General features: G+C 34.9%; 1 protein-coding gene across 2 annotated transcripts in view; it reads right to left on the bottom strand.

The window, feature by feature from the left end:
• Nucleotides 1-301: 301 nt before the first annotated feature.
• Nucleotides 302-16,959, bottom strand: part of NTN4 (netrin 4) — a 107,976-nt gene continuing 91,318 nt past the window's right edge. Inside the window, exons 6-10 of one of the 2 annotated variants that reach the window (XM_032645227.1) lie at nucleotides 16,401-16,614; nucleotides 15,934-16,049; nucleotides 9,666-9,734; nucleotides 6,727-6,897; nucleotides 302-1,720 (exon numbers count right to left, since the gene is read on the bottom strand). In XM_032645227.1, coding sequence (XP_032501118.1) covers nucleotides 1,584-1,720; nucleotides 6,727-6,897; nucleotides 9,666-9,734; nucleotides 15,934-16,049; nucleotides 16,401-16,614 — 707 coding nt within the window. In that variant the 3' untranslated portion in view covers nucleotides 302-1,583. The remainder of the gene's footprint in view (nucleotides 1,721-6,726; nucleotides 6,898-9,665; nucleotides 9,735-15,933; nucleotides 16,050-16,400; nucleotides 16,615-16,959) is intronic. The other variant, XM_032645228.1, reaches the window with a different exon arrangement.

Below are 16,959 nucleotides of genomic sequence, written 5' to 3'. Positions count from 1 at the left end.
CGCAACGGGAGAGGCCACAACAGTGAGAGGCCCAGGTACCGCAAAAAAAAAAAAAAAAAAAAAGTAAATGTAATATAAAAAAATGCAATGCATCTGATGAAAAAGTTCACGTCCAACAGCTACAGAAAGTAAACCCATCTGAATTAGCTTCCACTCCATCCCCAAACCCTAGAATATAAGAGTAGAAATACCAGGTCCTTATTTGATTTTCTTAGTTTAAGGAAATAGATTTGAGTTCCCTCATTAAGAGAAGGTAATCTTTAGCATCAGTGAAAGAGTTGATCAGGAAGTGAGGCAAAAATCAGGAGATCATATTCCTTTATTACATATATGAAATATAAAAAATTAACAGAGCAATATATATATATATTTTGCAAGTCCACAGGACCTCAGGAAAAATATGTTCTGTATGTGAAGTTAATCTTATGGCACTGTGGTTCAGGTTTTATATATTCAAGTACAGAAGAAATGATATGTATAGTGGTTATGCATGAGTACAGAAGAGAAATAATAATGAAAAACTGTAATTTGGTGAACTATCACATACATTGAGTCAAAAAATGAGTGAATAGAATGACCATATACTGTTAATAAAGACAAGGAGGAAACTGTTTCCATATTCAGGTTTAAATACTAAACACAAAAATAAAACAAATTGTGTCTACAATAATTTTTGAAGTGTGTACAAGTGCATTGAAAATAAATGGGCTTTTAAAATTTAAAGTCCATTTTCTCTTTATCCAAGCATTTTCTACACGTATGACTCCTTTCTCTTAGAGTCTCTTCTTGTTCAGTTTTTTTTAAAGTTTCATCATGGCTGGTATCTGTGGAATCTAACCTCTATCCCAAAGCTGAGACTTCATGCAAACATATTCTCCTTTCAGGTTGCGTCTTCACATAGTTACTCTCAAGTGTTCAAGTTTAAAGAGTACAACTTCCACATTTTTTCCACACGTAGTGATAGTGCTTCTGTTTCAGCAGGTTTTCTTACGTGCCCTTTTCTTCTTTTTTTTTCTGTCAACGGCAGTCTCCAAACTTTCACAACACAAGTGGTAGGTAGTAAAGTGCTTTATACAATGAAATACTATATACATGTGGAGAGGTTCCATTTAACACCCCACAGACCAAAGTTCACGCACATCACACAAGAGAAGGCTCTTTTTAAGAAACACCTTTTCTGATAGTAGGGTTGGGGATTCCTTAAAATCTCATTAATTACTCCAAGTAGCACAAATGTAAGTAATATATCTGAAGATGGGAGGAGTCCTTGTTACGTGCATTGCCCTTAATGGATTACTGCTAAATATCTTACTGCTATTAAAATATTCTTAATAGTTATGAATTTCAGAATGAGTCCTATAGAACATAGGTATCGGTATTGGATTTTTCATTCCACTTTATGAAACAAACTGTATTTAAACATGGGCCCAAAAGAGATAGGGTAGACAAGGGCCATGCATTGGAACGTTTCTATATATTTTGGCACTAAAAAAAATTTCCAGTTTCATCTTTGAGGTCTCCTTTCCATTAAGTTTGTGTTTTGTACATAGAGAATTGCCATTATGTGCTATACACCTTTTCTGCTACTTGCACTCTCTTTTCAAAATATCCATGACTTTTCTTCCAAGAGATGGTTTCCAGTGCTGGACAAAACTTTTCATATTCACGACTAGTTTGCCTGTTCTTACATCCTCATGTCCTGCTACAAGGTACTCCAAACCTGAAAGAGAACAAAATTAGGGACTATGTAGTATCATAGTTTATTGAAGGGAGAGATGTGACTTTAGCAGTTTTATATATACATGGTTCATGGTTTTGTAAATTCATAGTTGAAATAGGGAGTCATATGCAATAATAGCTGACACTTAGTAAATATTTATTATGTGCTAAGTGCTCTAAATGTATTATCTCGTTTAATCTTGAAAATAACCCTATGAAGTAGGTATTACCTTTCTTCTTTCCTTGTTTTACAAATGAGGAAACAGAGGCTTGGCAAGATTGAGAAACAGTGTTTGCCAGTAAGCAGTGCACGCTGACTCAAGTTCAGGCCTGTCTGATTGTTGAACTTTTACTCTTTCCCTCTATGGTGAAGAAGTGAGGATTCTGTGGGTACTTAACATGCTGCCACAGTTCAATATTTCTTGGAGACTCACTATGTATAGTAGTGTATATTAAGGAGGATTTTATAAAAGTGAAACAATCATTTGGGAAAACGTATTGGAAGAGAGCTATGGATTATACAAAATAACACATATCTCCTATATAAAGTCAGTGTGTTTTTGGAATATAGAATGTTTGTTTGTCATACTTAAAAAAAAGATGAGACTTGACTAGTGCTGACTTTATAATTCAAAATTCTTTTCAGGCTTCAAGTAAAAATTTTGGCTAACAAACATAAAAATCCAAAAGGACAATCTCATTATCCATACATTAATAAAAAGAAATGTGATAATCTCCCTCGGTACATGTCTGTAGTAATATCAATATTAGTATTTTGAAACAATTTTCTTTAATATTATAGGGTAGAGCAAATAAGTAATTACATTTATAAAATAGAACTTTCCTATATAAGATCAAGAGACATATACTTTAAAACTCAAGTTAAGGGAAAACACAAGATGTTAAAATTCAATTGAAAATATCAATTTAAACTCATGGTTTAGTATATACAGTCTTGTTCATTCACTAAAATGGCTTTAAAAATGTCATTCCAGTGGTAATGAACACCTGTAACAAACATAACGTCTCTAATAACAGGTCTCACTAAAGACAAAACAAAACTAAACAAGGCTTCTTGAAGAAATGCTTTTTTTAGGTCCAGGGCAGGAAGATACAAGGTAAGCATGGGATTTCTTATTGTGCTAAAAAATGCAAGGAAGCTTTCAAAGCTTAATGGGAATCATTTTAAAAGGATACAGGAACCAGCAAGGGAGGGTTATAACTCGCCAAAGTTGTGATAATTTGAGCACCAAGAATGTAATAAGTGTGTGTGTGTTAATATACTGAATCAACAAAAATCCATAATTCCAAAGTGATACTCAAAAAATAGAAATCCAGAGAAAAATTAACTTGTCATCTTGAGACAGTTGTTAAAACCATTCCTTACTTTGGAAATTGAAAATTAAAGGAAAGAATTTAGCATTTATCGTGCTTTTATAATAGGAACTATATTTCATGGTAACCTAATAGCCCAGCTTGGGAGAGAAAGTCCTCTTACAGAATAATGTTAATTGATAAATGAAGGGAATTAGGTGAAATTAGAAAAACATCATTTCTCAAATTCTAATGAAATTATTCATTGAGGAAGGGATTGCCAATTGAATTGGTGATAAAATCATTAAATTGAATAGTTAATGGGGAACTGGATGTTTGCTTAGTGACTAAGTAACTCATACTCATTGTTTTCTAGTCTCAAAAGGGAACCCAATGGAGAGATCAGACTGTAATCACTCCAACCCCGGAGTCAAGTTTAGCAACCCTGACGGTGGGTCATCCAGGTACTATATATCTTGTGATGTGATTTAACGTGATGTGATTTAACATGAAGCACACAACAATATCTATGATGAATTCTAGACAAAATGTTTATCTTGAGTCTATCAAGCTTTTCTTTATGATTACAAGAAATATAGGAAGTAGAGAGACAAGCTAAATGACACCACAAAGAACCAACCAGACAAATATAGAAGGCAGGATAATCTACAGGACACCTGGCCTGGTTTCTTCAACAATAATAATTTCTTCAATACTAAAAAGAAACTCTGCATGAATAAAAGATACTTGAGGGGCTTAAAAACTAGATACAATGTGTGATTCTGGATTGAATACTGGCAAGGACAAACCACGTCTAAAGAACATTTTGGGATCAATTGGGAACTTGGAATATGATCTGAGTATTAGAGTATATGAAAATTAAAACTGAAGGGAAAGATAATAACTGAATAAAGTAGGTTGCAGAATGAAGCATATACTTATGATTTCATTTTTGTTAAAATATATACATATATATGTATGTAAGATGGATTATAAGGTATTTAAATTCTTTAAAGGGTAATCTTAGCTTCTTCATGAAAAAGAATCCCAATATTTGATTAACAGACTAGTTAAAACATAATCGTCTTAAAAAAAAAAACCCAAAACATAATCGTCTTGATATTGTTTGCATCATCTCTAAAATAATAAAATCCTCATTTAAAAATACGATAAACAATTTTTAGGAAACTTTCAGTGTTAAGTCTAGTATTTTAAATGAATTTACTTTGAAACTATAAATAGAACAAATATTATAGGAGTTTGCCATTACTTTGAAGTATAAATATAAATTAAACTAATAAAAATGATGCTGAATAAATCCATAAATTATGGAACAGCATCATGCCAAAAGTTAGCATGGAAAACAATGTTACCTGTTGTATCACTTACTAGCATTACATTTTATTTTCCTATCTCTATGCTTTTGACATCTACCTTGCTCTAAGTTTTTATTTATTTATTTATTTTTATTTTTTGGCTGCGTTGGGTCTTCGTTGCTGTGCGCAGGCTTTCTCTAGTGGTGAGTGGGGCCTACTCTTTGTTGCGGTGCGCGGGTTTCTTATTGTGGTGCCTTCTCTTTGTTGCGGAGCACAGGCTCTAGGCATGTGGGCTGCAGTAGTTGTGGCACGCAGGCTCAGTAGTTGTGGCTCACAGGCTGTAGAGCGCAGGCTCAGTAGTTGTGGCACATGGGCTTAGTTGCTCTGCGGCTTGTGGGGAATCTTCCCAGCCCAGGGCTCAAACCCATGTCCCCTGCATTGGCAGGCAGATTCTTAACCACTGCGCCACCAGGGAAGTCCCAACCTTGCTATAAGTTTGAGGGTGCAAAGTTTACTTTGTATCCATAGAGAAAGAAAATATAATACTTTAGTGCTAGCCTTGGTATTCTAAAATATATGATTGATGAATGAGTAAATGTATGTATGAATGTAGGAATGAATGAATTTGCAGGGATGCCAATTAGATTACTCCTTTTCAAAAGTAGCAAAGGAAATGTTGGCGTGTAAAGTTTCAGAGTTTTCTTATCAGCTTTCTTTGGCCTTAGCTATTGAACTTGTAAAATGGAAAAACAAAGTGAAATGAAAGAGTGTCTGGTTTTGCTTTGGCAGGTTCTAGTCTTTTCATCGAAGTGAATAAACATGTTTTCAAGAATTCTTTGAATAATTGTGCTTATGTTTTCAGTTGTGATGAACTCAGTTGATTCTTTTACTCTATTTGGCAGAAATCTGATTAGGAAGTGTAATTCACTTCCTGGAGGGTGGCTCAGATTGTCAAAGCTTTTGTTTATAATGTCTTACTAAAAAACTGAGTGGATTTCTTTCTTTGTCTTTTGCCAAGATAGTAGAAAGTGCTTATAGAAAGAGCCCCGGGAAACAGAACTTAAATTGATGACTCCTAGTCTCCGGTATTCAAAATCCAAGATTCTGATTACTTCATTTGTTCTTTGTAAACATATTTATTTTAAAATGTCTTTAAATTTTTCCTTATTAAAATTTAGATTAATTTAAATAAAATATGAAGAGGTATAAAAGGGTGTGAGAGATTAGTCAATGGTCAAAAGTCAAGAGAAGGGTGTGAGAGATTAGTCAATGGTCAAAAGTCAAGAGTTTTATATCACTGTGTAGATCGTTTAGGTTGTGGGGATAAAATAAAAATTGATAGTTTTTCTCTCTCTTTCTCTCACTCAGTTATCTATTTCTCTCAGATTTATTAACCAAAACCCATAAATGACTTCTTAACATAACTGTGGTTTCCTGGACTTAAATTTGAAAAGAATTAGATCCAGAACACAGATTATGCACCTGTTTCAGCAGTGCCATTAAGACACAGCTGGCAACTTCGTAAACAAGGAAATACAGAAGATTAAAAAATATATTATTTGTTTTACTAGAACTTACTCTGTGGGTATTTTGTTACTGTTATTTGGGTACTAATGGTAGGCCCTGGAGATAGTATGGTCAAAAATCTAAATCCCATCCTCAAATTTAATGAGGGAGACAGAAATAAGCAGCTTATGATGCAGTATGAGTGTACTTGTAGAGTGAACAGATATGAATCCCATCCTTACTTGCTTGCCTCTATGTCTGCCACAATGTTTTAAAGTGCACATTTTCGTCCACTCCAAGTTTCTCTAAGATTCTGTAGTTTTGTTGTTGTTTGTTTGTTTTTGCTGTTTCTAATTTGAAACCAAAAGGTCATTTAATGAAAAAGAAGATGATGAGAACTTGAGAGTTGTTTTCTATCCAGGAGAAACAGATGCTTCTCATGCAACAGTAAAAATGAATTCGATATTATTTGCACAGATGGAATTTTGCATTTGAACTTCCTTTTGGGAGCAAGTTCTAACCAGGGCATCATAATAGGACCTAGCTTTCCAATACAGTATTATTGGCAGATAAATTCATGAAAGTGCTTTCCTTGCTACTGACACCTGGAACCAATCTGAGACTTCTCTTTCAGGACAGAAAATACTATATTGCTGGATTTTAAAATATTTTACTTTTATAGAGCATGTGAAAGAGAAAAAAATTTTTGATGTCAGTTCAAAGAATTCCATTTGGATTTTCCCTAGATCAGATGGTGAAAAGGAGAGATACTCTTGCTGAGTTTATTTAGGTTGTGGTTCAGAGAATGTAGGACAAGCAGCAAATCAGCAGAAACATGGTAGGTAACAAGCTAGAAGAGACTAATGCTCACCAGGGTTGAGGATTGGACAAGTGCAGCCTCTGTTAGTCCATGATTCTGGATATAATGTTCGTTTTCCTCGTAAAATTTTCAATTTGGTGGATTTTAAGACTTTTTTAATCTTCACATTGACCTCAGCATGAGATCCTTTATCATGAGCTGATAAAATCTTTATTTTTAGCACTGTAACAACACAATTCCAAAAGTCAAAATGCATAGAATTTCATACTATCCTTTGAACTTTGAACAACTTAAATATGCATTTCAGAGTATAATGGAAAAGTAAACCAATGATAATGTGGAAATTTGCTTTAAAAATCATTAGGGATTAAGAGGTACAAACTACTATGTATAAAATAGATAAGCTACAAGAATATATTGTATTGTACAACACAGGGAATATAGCCAATATTTTATAATAACTGTAAATGGAATATAACCTTTAAAAACCGTGAATCGTTAGTTGTACACCTGAAACATATAATATTGTACATTAACTGTATATACCTCAATAAAAAGAAAGAAAATCATTAGGCTCATTGATTTTGCACTGACTTCATCTCATTTATCTATATTAATTCCTGTTCTTTCTTAACATTTTTCAACTGCTACTTCTGTCCATATCACTATGCTAAGAGAATATCAGCCATTTGCCTACTGCAAATAAATCTTAAACACATTCAGCTATCAAATCTAAATAGAAAAAAGATGCACAGGAAGTAGAATTGTTATCCTGGTTTTTATTTAGATTCTGACTATATTATACTCTTATAGCTAGCTTTGTGTAATGTTATGACAAAAAGCAAAATGTTACTGCCAGGACATATTTTACGTATTCTAAAGAGATTAAATAATATTATTGATTACTTAATTTTCTTCCCTGGTGTAATGCAAGCTGACTGGGATTAGGAAGCTGTCCTACGTGATGGCAGAGCTCCAGTTTTCAATATGACTCCTGATTCTATTATGTTCTTCCATCTATGAAATGGATGTGGATAGGGATCAAGTAATGGGATAAATTGGGGTGGGGAAAAACATAGACCTAAGGAACACTGAATGCAACGTTCTGTATTATTAGGAGAGTTCTTACTGGCTTATCTATATCTTGGAAGATGATGGAAGATTGTGTGTAATAAAAGAACCCTATCTTGGCTGGTACCATATCCTGAGAATATGGCTGTCAGATGGCCATGTTTTCTTTATAGAGTCACCAAATGCACCAAATTATAGATTCACCAAATTTTAGACGTCTAAGGGCTCTTAAGAGCTCATCTAGTCTTGTTTTATGTATGAGGAAGCAAGTTTTAAGTGAACTGCTCAAACCTGTATGCCTGATTGATTAGAGGTAGACTTTGGACTAGAACTCTGATAAGGTAAATGCATGCAGGGTACATATTGTAGTAGCCCCTCGCACATGGCCAACGCTCAATAAATGTTCACTATTATTTTTCTAGCTCAAAGAGAGCAGGAACCTTATCAATTCATTATTATAACTCAATAAATATTTGCTAAAAGAATAAAAATGAATCGAGTATCTTTTCTATTAAGTCAGAGAATGGGGAGGGGGAGACCATTTTTCCCCAAGTCTGTAGGTGTATTGCACTTAATAAGACCAAGATACTTCATGAAATCATTAAAAGCATTCAAGTTCTCTTAAGCAGAAAATAATACAGTTGTATTAAAAGATATCAATGTGGTTGTAAATTCAGTCAAAGAGCTACTGAATCTATGTGATAATGAAAACCAGTTGATATTTCTATTGAACTGAATGACTTTGGACTAAATTGTCATATTTTTTTGCTTTTAATAGTAAATACCTTTCCCTCTAAATTGACTTTTCTTTACTGGGCACTATGCATTTCAAAAGTTTGCTTCTATTATTTAACCAAGTTGGCAGGTGAAAGGAGGGAAATATGCACATAATTTTAGATAAGATTTATGAGGTTTTTAACATTTGTGTTTTTATCTTTTATGAGAATAAATACAATGTTATCAAGAACCTAAACATTTTGTTTCAGAAATCATGACTTAAAACTTTCTCTTCATTGTAATGCATAAATAATAAATAATGCTGTATACATTATGGAATAATAAAAAGATTCAGACACTAGTCAATGATATGTTGGCAAGATAAGGCATCTTTAATATACTTAATAATAAACATAAAGCCATTTAGAATTTGAAGATAGTAACAGTCTTTACTTAGGGCAATGGCATTTTCCTTTGTCCATACACTGTATTTTCCTGGCATTTGGAAGGTAGAGGAGTCTAGAGTATATAGAGAGGGCAGGGAAGAGACTCAGGCAGAGAGCTTGTCTCAAGGCCTCCCCACTATATTTCCCCTTCCTTCCCTAACACTGACTGAGCATCTAGTATGTGCAAGGTAATGTGCTGTGTGCTTTTCAAAAATCTCATTTCATGGGGAAGGTGGCGTCATCCCTATTTTACAGAGGAGGAAGTCTGGAGACATTAAGTTACCCACCCAATAAACCACAAATAAAACCCATGTAGGTCTGAGCCCAAAGCCTGAGCTTTTAGTCACTGTGAAATATACTGCTTTAAACTGATTTCTGCCTAGTAGTACTACAGGATAAACTGGCTGAGAAATCATTTAAGTGGCTAGAGACTTCCCTTTTAGATTACTAATACAAGAAGCATTTATAAGAAAGGATTACGTGTCATGATTTTTTTCTTTTTCTTGTTTGCCTCTTTTCCACATAGCAGGATAACCCTGCTTTTGCTCTAAAGCCTCCTGCTCTCACCATTACATTCAACACCATCTCTATTAGGAGAATCTAGGTCAAGGCCAGACTACTATGTTTACTATTATTATATAAGACTAGTGCTTTGATTTACTGTGAATGTGATAAACCAGGCCACCCATTTCCTTAAAAACTTTTCCTACTTAGTTTGAATAGATCCTTAGAAGCATTCAAGCACTTCAAACTCACCGTATGAATATTTCATTCCACAGAATGCCTTGGAGTTTCTTAACACCTGTTCCTTACACTCACATTTACCTACAGAAAGTGAATGAACATGGTGTTAGTTATTTAGAAAAAAAGTAAAACAAAAAACAATCGCAAGTAAATTCAAGAAATCTTTGGAAGACTTTCAAAATGCCTTTGTACATAGTCTATAATAGCATTCTTATACTTATTTATGTACCTGTTTCCTCTCTAGACTGTGATCCTTGAGGACGATGGTTATGTCTTATTCATCTTTATATTCTTAAAGCCCAGAATGGATACGATTTTCATTCTTTTTTTTTTTTGGCCATGCCGCTCAGCTTGTGGGATTTTAGTACCCCGACCAGGGATCAAACGCAGGCCCTCGGCAGTGAGAGCACAGAGTCCTAACCACTGGACCACCAGGGAATTCCCCAGGATTTTCATTCTTACTGATTTAACAATTAGATATAATTCTACCTCTTCCCTAACCCCTCCCCTCCTACCCTCACACATTGCATTTTATAGGCACTGAGTGGCATAACAGCAGGTAACATTTACTGGGGAGCACTTACTACATGCCAGACACTATTTTAAGTCTTTTACATTTATTTACTAAGTATTTATTTATTTATTATTTATTTATTTATTTTTATTTATTTACTATTTACAATAGTCTAAGATTCTAACAAATAGAAATTTGACAGGAATACAGAGATAAAAGGATGAGCAAAGAAATGTAAGAGAAAGAGGAGAGAGTGTTCATGGAAGAACCAGTTGTTCTGTTTATCCTGGGTACAGATTGAGTTGAGAATAATAGAAGGTATCATGGAGGACCTTGACTGACATGCAGTTAGGGCCTGAATTTAATTTGTTAGATAAAGGGGAATTTTCAAAGCTATCAGCTTAAAGAAGTTACATGAATTTAAAAATATATATATGAAAATTAATCTGGCATTACTGTATCAAAACTGTTGGAATGGAGAAAATATGAAGGCAGGGACCAGTTAGAAACTCGTGAAATTGGTAACACACAACAGTAACTAAATTGAATATCAACTATAAGCCATAAACTTTATAAGGAATTTTATCCATATGATCTTATTTAATATTTACAGTTAGGTTATGAGATAGGTACTATTAACAAATGAAAAAAGGAAGGCTCAGAGAGGTTAATTAGCTTGTTCAAGGCAGCGTATAGCTAACAAGTAGAAAAGCCAGATTTTAAGCCTGGGTTGGGGAGAATCTGAAGCCCCCAATCTTTCCATTGTACTGTCTTTCTAAGGCAGATGGGATATGGGTCTGAGAGGTGGCCATGGGTGTAGATAGGAAGAAATATCAAAGGATGCTGCAGAGTTAGGGTCTACAGGTCTACAAATCCTGTCACTGCATTGGATGAGGACAAGCATCCAATTTTATGAGGAAGCATAAAAATGTACTTGAAATTTTCAGCCAAGGTGACAGAGAGGATTGTAGTTTCGCTAACAGAAATAGGGAAGTTAGGAGAAGGAGAGCATTTTAGGAGTGTATTACGTTTTTTTTTTTTTTTGTAGTAATCAATAGTCTAACTTAATTATTGAAAGTTTATTGAGTAGCTCATAGAAAGGAGAAAAAGCCGAAGAACCAGAACTCTGAAAGGACAAGAAACAAGAGAGCGCCAGAGATCTATTGGGCAGTCTCTTTACAGCTTTGCCATTGGAATCATGAACTCTAATCATTTTCAGAATTTGCCACTTTCAGCTCAAGATTTAAACTCTAGGGACAGAACATCTGATTGACTTCTCTAAGACTGTATTAAATGGCGGAAGAGTGGTTCCCCAAAGAAAAACTGGGTTGAGCTACCACAGAAATAGCAAGAAAGAAGGGGAAAGGGATCTGGTCAGGCAAAAAACAACAGAGGTCTAGTACGAGGAGAATATAATGAATTAGAGATGCTGACAGACATACATGTGGAAATGAGAGTGTGATTCTGGTGAGACTAGGTAGGTAGATATGGAAAATGGAAAATATTGACATATCGGCTCTAGCTAAAGTTTCTTGAGAAACCAGAACGAGATCTGCAAGTAGAAAATCACAGTGGAATTAAATAGTGAGAAAGATTAAATCAAAGATGCTTAAAATGAGCTGTTGTGATTTGTTAAGTAATATTGCTTATCATCTAAACAAAGCAGAGGACTGCTCATTCAGAAACTGTAGTAACCTGAGTGGACAGCTCATTGCCTTTGATGATTCCACCAAAGCAAGAGAGTATGGTAACTACCATGCATATCTTACTCCTCAACATAATGCTCTTCCCTTTGTCCTTGAGCCTATAAGAACATGAGTAGGGAGGGACAATACTGGGGTGGGGGAGTGGGAGGTCCAAGCTATTGGGTATAAAATAGGCTCAAGGATGTATTGTACAACATGGGGAATATAGTGAATATTTATAGTGAATATAGTAATAACTGTAAATGGAAAGTAACCCTTAAAATTGTATAAAAAGAAAAAAAATTTAATAAAAAGAACATGAATAAGTCTGTTACTTGAAGACCTTTCCTTGGCTGCTTTCCAGTACTCCCTTTTCATATGTTAAGAAATCAGACATTAAAATTTGCTTTTGAATAAATCTTTTTTTGATTAGGCTTCAGCCCAGATGTGTTTTCTTAAAAGAAATTTGGAAGAAGAGGAAAACCTATTTAGTTATACTGGGTTGTTAGAACGTTTCAAAAAAAAGTATTGCTTACAGTTCTCTGGTACTAGTTAAAGCCAGTTTTGTTGGACAGGAAGTGAAATTTTACATCTGATGCTCTCTACCCCACAAGAAGTGGTAGAAATCAAGAGTATCTTGGTATAGTGCATTATATTCCTAGTTATGGAAACTTATGGCAGGTAAATAGGTATGTAGGCACATAGATTTGAAAATGAACCACAGTGCTTAGAAAACTGATTATCATTTTTCTGTTGAAAAAGGTGCCCAGGGGCACTATTTTATACTCATTGGGAATATTGCTGTAGCAGGAGACTGAACAGTCTCTTCCTCAATCCGGAGCTCATCCAGATGAATTTCAGAGACTCTCTGGGGACATCATAGACCTAACAGCTGTTGTGGATGTGAGAGTCTGGAGTTAGTCTGATGCCAGCACCGTTATGTGCTTCATTAGTGTGCTGCCAGCTCCCTCCCTAGTAACATGATGATTGGCTTAACGAATGTCTTATGGCACTAGAACCTTGATTTTTACAGATTTGGCTTGGCAGACAAAGTTGGAGAATTCTGAAAACGATTGTGTTAGAAAAAGAGAAGAAATCTTTCAAAAGTGGTTATTAAAGTTAACATCATAGAATTCAGACTACGTAGCATTAAGGCACAAAATTAATGGGAAAGATTTTTCCTTTTCAAATGCTAAAAAAGATAAATATGACAACTTCATATTACCTTATCTTTCCCACCTTCTTTCCTGTTGTGAATTAAAATGAAACCAATTAGGAAAACGATCATAAGATTATGTTAAGTGAAAAAAAACCCATGATATGGAATTGCAGATACCAAGTGTTTCTATAACTTGAGTTCTTGATTCTTGAAAGGTCCATAAATTCTCTATGAGAAGGTATTAAAACTGTGGTTTCTTACTCTGCTTCAGCCACACTGGCCTCCTTGCTGTTCCCTAAATAAGTCAGGCCTAGTCTCACCTCAGGGTTTCTGTAATTGCTGTATCTTCTGCCTAAACTCTCTTTCCTCTGTTATCTATATAGCTCACTCCCTTACCTTCCTCAGGTTTTTTTCTCAAAAGTCCTTTCATAGGACTTTTCTGATCACCCCATTTAAAAGTATGTCCCTCTCAAGTATTTCTTATCCCACATCCCTGCTTTATTTGTCTATTATATTAAACATCATTAAATATTTTACTTGTTTATTAGCTGTCTTCCTCTGCATGAATGTGAACTCCTTGGAGACTGAGGTTTTTGTCTGTTCAATTACTAGATTTACAGCACTGGCACGTAGTATAAGTATTCAATAAATATTTGTCAAATGAATGAGTCTATAAAGCATTCCTACAAATTAGTAAGAAAATTACAAATAGGAAATTCACAGAAAAAGAAACCTGAAAGTCCAAGAAACCATGAAAAATTACTAATCAGGAAAATGCAATTAAAATGACAAGATCCCATTTCACACCCATCAGATTGGCAAAAATTTAGAGGTTTGATAACATCAGTTTTAGAAGTCCAATAAATATTGAATGAGTTAAACTGTGCCTGAGTTAACGAGTTAGAATACTGCTTGGCCCCTTGTATGTGCTATATAGACATTTGTTAAATAAGTACAAAGTACTTATTTGTGAGGATGTGGAACAACCGGGTGTCATACTTTGCTGGTGGAATGCAAATTTATGCAACCACTTGAGAGAGCTATTTGGCAATAAATGGTAAATTTGACAATAAGCACACTGTGACCCAACAGTGTCTAGATTGTACCCCAGAACAAGGGTCAGCAAACATTTTTTATAATGGAACAGATAATAAATATTTTAGGCTTTGTGGCCATGGGGAAAAATTAAAGATTTTATGTAGGTACTTATATAACCATTTAAAATAACCATTTAAACCTTAGAGCGGGCAGCTTAGCCTGGAGAAAAGTAGATGGCAGGCCACATTTGGCCTGAGGGCTGTAGTTTGCCAGCCCCTGATCTAGTGAAACTCCTTCTCAAGTACACAATATAACACATATAAGAGAACATTCATGGTAGCATTATATATAATAGTGGAAAATTGGAAATTGGAAATAACCTAAATGGCAAACAATGGGAGAATACAGAGTGTTGTATTCATATAATAGAATGGATAAATCTAAAAAAAGTACACATTTAACTAAAAAAAAAAAAAAATTTAAAGGGTAGGTAAGTTATCATGTACATGAGATTTTTAAAACATTACATAAATATATAAATATATTATATACTATTTAATATATATATATAGTAAAAATGTGAAAGTGGATGATGAACACCAAAATTCAGGTTAGTGGTTATTCTGTGGAGTAAGGAAGGCTAGTCAACTCGTAGATTGGTACATCAGGGGCTTCAAATGCATCTGTAGAATTTAAATGAAAATATGAGGCAATTATGGCAAAATCAAGATTTGATAACACTAGAAGGTGTTCACATGGGTGTTCATATCACATTTTTGGTGTTTGTCATGTTTAATAATAAAAAATATTTTAAGTTTTATTTGGATGATTTGGTGAGCACTTTACAACCAAATGCTGACAAGATTTCTTGTCCACATTTGTATTTGTGACATGATTTAAGTTGATGCTATATAGAACCACTTGAGTTTCTATGAGAAAAGAATAGAGATAGGATGAACACAGAAATTATGTGTTCACGCCAGTATCACAGCCTGCTCCTCAAATGACAGAACAGGTAAACATCACAGGAAAATTAAATCAGAATAAAGAGGAGTATAGACTTGATAAACTCAAGGAATCATATTTATGTAGTAAACAGTGTTTTGGCTTCAGTAAAAATCATTTTTCATATTCAATTAATGTTAACTTGAATTTTATTAGTTTTATTTGGCTTATATTTAGTTTGTAAAATTATTTTTGTTTTATAGTTGGATAAAAGCTTTAAACATGAGGAGTTCACAGCTAGCTTTTGCTTTGTACTGAGTTACATACACTAGGTCTGTAAGAATGTTTTTCCTTTAAATGAATCTGTACATTTCCATTGAGTTAGCTCTCAACTGTGTAAAACAGTATGTTTTAGAGAGGGGAAGGGACTTCCCTGGCGGTCCAGTGGTTAAGATTTTGCCTTCCAATGCAGAGGGCGTGGGTTTAATCCCTGGTCAGGGAGCTAAGATCCCACATGCATCGTGGCCAAAAAACCAAAACATAAAACCGAAGCAATATTGTAACAAATTCAATAAAGACTTTAAAAATGGTCCACAGCAAAAAAAAAGAAAAATCTTAGAGAGAGGGAAACACACCAAAGTATTAACAGTGGGATAGTGAGATTTGGGGTTTTTTTTTTTACTGTGATATTCTGCATTTTCCAAATTTTCTGTACTAATTACACGTTATTGTAACAATCAGAAAATAAACAAAAGCTTGTTAAATACCATTTAGCTATGTTTAAGAGTTTTATAATTACGGGGGTCACTACTTTGTTAACCTTAGAACTAGAGTTCCCCTTGTAAGATCCAAAATCTGTTCTCTGGTTTGTCATGAATCACTGTTACTCAAGACCAGACCCGGAAATATGACTAGACGCAGTAATATCTATTGTCTCACCTGAATGTCGAAGTGCAGAAAATCCTTGCTCATCCTCCCACTCCCAGGCTGGTTCACTCTTATTGTGCATGGAATGGAAGTTAGGAATTTCATGATGCCAGTCTATGTCTGTGCTGCTAATAAAATAGAAAATGATGAAGAACTTATTAAGGAATTTCTTAGAACTTGAATGTATTTCTAGAGATTTAAACCTTATTAGCTACCTTCCCATCCTTTCACTTTTCAGAAATAGTGTTGTAAAGGGCTTATTGTTAAAAAGAATAATTTATTTTGCGGAATGAACCAGGCCATCTCTAGAATCTTGCAAGAACAAATTACTTGACTCTGCACTTTGACAAAAATTTTTTAAAGAGATGTGCAAATACATCTTTGTCCACTAGTGGCGTGCAACGTTTTCCCAATCACTACCAGATCTTCAAAAGAATCTGAAAGACACAGAGGTGAGAACAAGAGCCATGCACATTCACCTGCTGATGCAGTCTCCTGTGAGAGGGTCGCAGCTCCCTGCACAGTCACAAGGCCTGCAGCCATAGGCTCCGAAGCCCCAGTATCCCACCATACACCTGTCACAATGTGGCCCTGCCACCCCAGGCTTGCAAGGGCAGTCACCGTTGCTGGGGTCACAGAAGGTCACTGAGCTGAAAGGAAGGACAGCTGATCCAACTGGATGACAGGAACACACTACAACAGAGAGGACACACAAGGACCAATGAGTGACCAGATTATCTGTGGAGATTAGGCCCAGCCATCCCAAACTGGCTTCCCTTCACCACACAGCATATCTCTGAGGCTCCTCCTTTACCCACTTGGTGTATGCTCAATGAATGAAAGCTAATTAAATGACAGATAAGATATCATCAGAAAAGCACATCTGCTGCTAAACCACCTAATTTATCCTAAAATTAAAGGCATTAAATATGAATGGCTTTTGTTTGGGGTGATGAGAATGAATCAGCAAAGAAAACAAAGAAGGAGCAGTTAGTGAGAAAGGAAAAAATTCATGAGCGCATGGTGTTCTGGAAGCCA

The sequence above is a fragment of the Phocoena sinus genome, chromosome 10 (genome assembly GCF_008692025.1).
Source record: "Phocoena sinus isolate mPhoSin1 chromosome 10, mPhoSin1.pri, whole genome shotgun sequence".
Taxonomy (NCBI): domain Eukaryota; kingdom Metazoa; phylum Chordata; class Mammalia; order Artiodactyla; family Phocoenidae; genus Phocoena; species Phocoena sinus.
The sequence above is the reverse complement of the archived record's forward strand: the minus strand, read 5'-3'. Positions and strand labels throughout refer to the sequence as shown.